At 38.6% G+C, this 6,000-nt stretch overlaps 1 protein-coding gene across 2 annotated transcripts in view; it reads left to right on the forward strand.

Moving 5' to 3' along the window:
• Positions 1-5,182, forward strand: part of CA11 (carbonic anhydrase 11) — a 159,375-nt gene extending 154,193 nt beyond the window's left edge. Inside the window, exon 9 of one of the 2 annotated variants that reach the window (XM_075605316.1) lies at positions 1,699-5,182. In XM_075605316.1, the coding sequence (XP_075461431.1) occupies positions 1,699-1,733 (35 nt within the window). In that variant the 3' untranslated portion in view covers positions 1,734-5,182. The remainder of the gene's footprint in view (positions 1-1,698) is intronic. The other variant, XM_075605317.1, reaches the window with a different exon arrangement.
• Positions 5,183-6,000: the final 818 nt, after the last annotated feature.

Consider the following 6,000-nt stretch of genomic DNA (forward strand, 5'->3'; position numbering starts at 1 on the left):
TGTTATACTGAATGTAAAAAAAATGTATCTAGGTGCTTATCTCAAAGCAGCCTTATCTCAAATCTAAGGCTGAGTCCCCTGTGCCGCTGACCGCGCTCATGCTTGGAGAGTGGTGACATCACCAACTCTCCAAGCTTGAGCGCCGGCTGTCCTTGCTATTTCGCAAGCGCGCGCAGGGGGGCGTTGCAGGCAAGCTGAGCACAGATTCAAAGTCATTTTTTTTGTTTATGTAAGCGCCAAGCATGGGTGAGCGTGTGTGCCTGCGCACGAGCGCGCGCTCCGCGTGAGCGGGGACTTCAAAATTTAAATAGCCAGAAGCAACTTCGTCAACCACCGTGCGGTCAGCGTGCTCAGTGACACAGTGGACTCAGCCTAAAAGACAGCAAAAAAAAGCCACAAAAACAAGATGAGAGACAGCACTCAGCCAAAACCTCGCAGTACTCCTCACTAGCAACAAACAAGCTTCAATTCAATTGTAAAATCTTAATTTAATTGCTGTTGTTGCTCTATCGAATTATATGAAGATTTTACAATTAAATTGGAGCTTGTTCGTTCCTTGTAAGAATTAGATCGTGGGTTTTTGATCGAGTGCTCTCATCTTGTTTTTTCAATAAATTCTCTTTGGGAGGCGTCAGGTAGCTCCTGTGCTGCAGTTTAAATCAGCATCAGCAATATCAGCTGAATAATTGCCCTAGTTGTAAATTGTTTTCAATTTGGCCCTGATCACAGTAGTGCTGGAGTAGCTGCAACATTGTTCCCTCAGTTCCATGTAAAACCTAAATGCCGTAATATAGACTGTGTGCCCTAATGTTGTAACCACGTTGTTTACAGTTTTTTTTATCAGGGCATTATCACACCCATTGACTTCAATGGGATTTTACGTGCAATAGTGACCTACACTGGCGACACACTTTATTCGAGCTCGGCTAGTCCCACGAATTCGGGTATACCCGGGTGTATTGAGGTTTGTGACTGTTTTCTGCCCGAGTGCATTGAGGTATTTTCCAGGCAGGGATTGAAGCATTTTATTCCCGCTGGCTGCAATACTGCACAGTATATATATATATATACTGCATTACAATTCATGAATTTATGCCATCTGGTAGACACGCGAAGCATTGCAGCCTATTAAATCCTAATCATTATCATTTAACAGATCAGCCGCCTGTCAGCCAGGCATGAACCCAGGCTGGGAAGGCAAACGCAACGGGGCTTGTCAGAGGTGAGGAGCGGCGTATTCCAGGTATCTGCCAGGTACATACTGGGTATTTGCTCGAATAAAGTGTGTCGGTGCAGTACAGTAATTGGCACTATTTCCGTTTAGTTAATAACCCCCTTAGATGCCATGTGACTGGTGCGCTTTTGGAGTTTATGGAATAAGCCCCTTAGTCTTTTGGGACACGATTTACAAAAGTAATTACCACAAACTATAAAACGCAAAACGTGGTAGAGAAAATGGTGCATAGATCAATAATTTAACCTCCGTTCGACTGCACTGCAACTAGATTAAAAGAACTGCTGCTTTTGATCATTTGAAAGGGCCTCCAACACCGTCTGGATTCAAAATGTCTAGTAGTAAGGGGGGTTAATAATAGGCACCTAATGAAGAACAGAAAATAGTTATCCAATCTCATGACCTATTTGATGTTCTACAGTATGTACTGTATTAAATGTTCCATGTTTCCTCTGGCATTGCAGTTGACAGACCACCGTCTTCCAATGATTCCAGTTAAGAGACTCCCGTTCACCTCTGTCCAGCCTGCCAACAAAAACCCACAATCAACTTGTTTGGCGCGAATGGAAAAGTGCGTGTCTCAGAATGACTATATTTACTCTTCTTTTCAAGAGACTCGTTTGCAAAACAAATTGGAATTACCCCCACATCAGCGACACGGCGGTGCAAGTAGAGGGTGAACTGTTAATCTGGTGTATATTGTTGCAAATTGAGTTGAATGTCAGCTCCTGATCTCGCCACTCTATATTTGGCTTAGTGAAGGCAAATTTTCTGTAGTCCATTACTGAGCTTCAAAGAAAAAGTTGTCATCTCATGAATAAAAATATCAGATACAATATTCAACTTCTGTTAACAACTGTTCTTCTATAAATTACATTAACAACAGTGTTAATGTCCCAGATTTCTATATTCTTTTCTTTTTTTTTTGCAACTGGAGCTTCCAACAGGGAGTCGAATGCATACAACAATTTGCTGTCATTTATAAGCAAAACAACCACTAGAAACACTGTTTTCACATTTTAAAAACCCAGAATATCTGAACTGTTTTTCACCTCCATTAAAAAACGTGATACACAGTGCTTCTCTCTTTATTATTTGAAGCCTAACTAAACTAGAAGCTCAATTGAAGCATAACTGACCAGGGGACTCCTGAGGGAAGGAAGATGATTAGAAGTACTCCAGGAGAGTCCACATTCACACTTCAAATTGAAAAGGAATAGGGGGAGATTGCTGCGTTTAAAACCTTTACATGATTCACGGATACAATGGTCTCGGCAATGAAAATGCAGGACCACTGCTGCTTACCTTGACGTGATCCATCACTGCCTCAGATGGGATAGTGACACATCTCTTCACAGTGTCTTTTCCTCAGAGGGACGGAGACGTTTTCTATGACTTTATTGCTTCGTAGAGGGGATAATTGTGGGAAACACAGAAGCAGGTCTGACTTTAAACTGCCAACGGCATGGTAAGCCTAAATCATGTAAAGGTTTTATTGAACATGAAGCAAAGTTCTGGGTTGATCTGTTAATTTGAAAACACTGTTGCCAATAGTCAGTTGTCTAACAATAGCAGGAGCTAGCGTACGTTCTGCAGAAATGAAAACATTCTAATATCACTGCTGGATTCCATTCCTCGGGGAGTCTACATGTACAGCAATACCAAACGTGGTAATAGAAAATCATTGACATGTATTGCACACTTACCAAGAGACAGTTTAACATTTTGATGCATGGTAGAAAAACTGAAGACAGTGTGGACAGTGTAGGGCAGAATAAGTGAAACAAAGGCTCTGCAAACATCAGTTATTGTTTCATACTGGTCCTCAAATCTCCCGTCGGGGCCCTTAGCCAGAGCAGGTCATTGGGGCAACCAAACAATAGACAATTCAAATGCAAATTCATTGTGTGACTGCATTAGTTGCTCTTAAAACCTGCTGTGGCCACATGTCCCTAACGAGAGGTTTGAGAACCACTGATCTGGGACAAGCGGTTTGAATATTCGGATTGTGAAATGATTTTGTTTATAATAAATATAATCATAAAGATAAGCACATAGACAAAAGATGACTGATCATAATTAAGCAAACCCTTAAAAACACGTGTTTAGTTCCCTTGTAGTTCCACAAATAACATACTAATGTTCACTACACCAATATGTGGTCTCAAGTTTATTGCAACAGTAAAAAATCGCACTATTGTAGATTATGTTGAAATACAATAATAACAACTTAGTATATAGCTAATAGTAAAAAAAATTGCAAATTCCTGCTTTAAAAAACACATTTGTATTTTATGTAGGCACACAAACAGCACTGCATTGTAAGTTGTAGTGCTGATTTTAGCAGGCAAGATCAAGTAAGAATGTAGACTAATGTTCTCTAATGTGAGTGTGACCCACGGTTCATGTGCCCAACATTGTGAGGTGAAAGGTTGATAAGAACAGTACAGTCCCACTCATCAGCTCGGCACACATTTACAGTCCTTTTAGTCACTTTGATGCACTTTTAACTGCGTGTAACCCTACTTCTCACCATATCGAATAGCAGTGGCCTATGAGAGACACCCAGCATTTTTTAAGTGCAGGAAATAAAGGTCACTTGGACAACAGAGGTGCTACTATCACTCCCAAAGCCTGTGGTTTTTACAATAATGGAAAAGAAAATCACTTACTTCACAGGGCTACTTTTATATCCAAAATGATGTAGTATTTTGAAAGTCCACAGGTTTTTAGTTTTATTTTTCATATGGTATATTTTCGCTGCTTATACATGCAAGGAAATTAGAAAGAAGAAACATTAAAAATACATCACACAGACATCAGATTTTTTCATACAAATATAATCTCTTATTGTCTACGGCTACCATTCAAATATTTAAAAAAAAAATGTTTTTGTACACTTTTTGCAGGGCATATAATTAAATATGCAACATTTATCAAGTGCACATTAAGGTTTATTGCATAGTGCTAATCTGTAAGGCACCATGCGGTCCATTCAAATAAATAGGTCCTAATGTGCCTTCCTACTTAGCACCACTTAGTAAATAAAGCCTTAAATGATTTGTACATACAGTAATAGGTAAATGTAGAAAATGTGATCCAATGAATTTACATTCCAGATACGTTTAAACTTTGTTCCCAAGGTCCCACCAGAAAATGTAATGAAAAAGTCTCCACAATAAATATATTCATAGTTTTCATTGAAAGGGATATTTTCTTGTTTGGGCGTAGCCAAATATTAAGCCTGCGGCCTTCATTCCTGCATAAACAACATGAGGACATTCAGGTATTTCTTTTATTAGAGAAGGGGAGGTAAACGAGACTCTAATGACATGCAGAGAAATCTCTGGGTTTTGTTGTTATGAGCTCAGTTTGTTATGTACAGCACCATACTACCTGCAGGCTTTTTAGTGAAATATCAACACATTTTTAGGGAATGTACAATAGATACAGAGCTTGGTCACAATACGTTCAATCCCGATTAAAATCCTTTATATGTGTCCATTGCCACATGTCCACAGGCCTTGATAAACTCTTAGGGTAACTTTTCAGAAGACTGATTCACTATTGATACAGGGAAAATGATCCTGTTTGGTACTGGGCTTATTCCCCATACATGATATATTCCTATTGGTACATTTTTTGCCTTGGTGTGTAACTAGAAAAGACATATCTAATAAACAATCGGTATTTGTGATGACAAATGTCTTCTTATTAAGACAATGTACTGTAATAGTATGGTCTATGTGCTCGATGAATATGCACTGAAGGCATGTATGTTATTATGTTTTAAGGACATGATTGCTTCCCCGGATATATATATATTTTGCATGTATTTGTCACAGCAATTTTAAATTGAGAATAAAATGTTATGTTCTATTTTTCATTGTCTTTAGCACACAATTCTCTTCTGTTGTACATTTTTGCACAAACTAAATTATTACATTAAAAGAAGAGATTTATCAAAATGTTATGAATGCAATACGGAATACTTTTCTTTCTTCTTTTAAGACTAAGCAAATGATAAATAGATTAAAGTTGCAAGCTGTGTAATACGGCAGGCATAAGCTTATAGAAGTTCCCACATTTCAATTACTTCAATGAGGAGTTGGAGTATATAGCTTTGTTGGAGATATGCATTGGAACAGTTTGTAAATAACTACACAGAGCTTTATCTTCATTCAGGTTTAATGTAAACTTTTTTTGTGATAATAAAGCTGGGGCTATAAATTCTGAAAGTGAATTAGAGCATACACAGCTCTAGCTAAGGTGAAAGTACCAATCAAATGGGAGACAACACTAAGCAAATGATAAATAATTCATATGTTGCAAGGGCCAGCTAAGAGACTTATTTTCAGTGAAGTGTCCATTTAAATTAAATTTCAAGCCTAGGATGGCTTTTCTTTTGAATTGTGTAGCACTTTTCCTTTCTTCTGTCTTTTTTCTTGGCTGAGGACAAAAATTATCATAGAAGAATCAGTAGCTCCCCAGGTAACAGATTACTGCTACAAAAGTGGCCCCAGCAATGACTGGGTTTGGGAAGACTGAATAGGTCAGCAGTCATTGGTGGGGTCACTTTTGTATCTCTAGTTTATGGATAAGGGAAAATTAGCCAACAGACTCAATAGGTCAACATGTGGTCAATAGGTCAACATGTGTTGCATGTTCCCCCTTGTCCGTTCTCATTCCGTCTTTGACGGACTAATAATTGAAGCTAATATCCTTCTCTTACTGGCAAACCAAACTGCTTCTTCCCTGTTAGTCTG

Source organism: Ascaphus truei, chromosome 6 (assembly GCF_040206685.1).
Source record: "Ascaphus truei isolate aAscTru1 chromosome 6, aAscTru1.hap1, whole genome shotgun sequence".
In the NCBI taxonomy this organism is placed as follows: domain Eukaryota; kingdom Metazoa; phylum Chordata; class Amphibia; order Anura; family Ascaphidae; genus Ascaphus; species Ascaphus truei.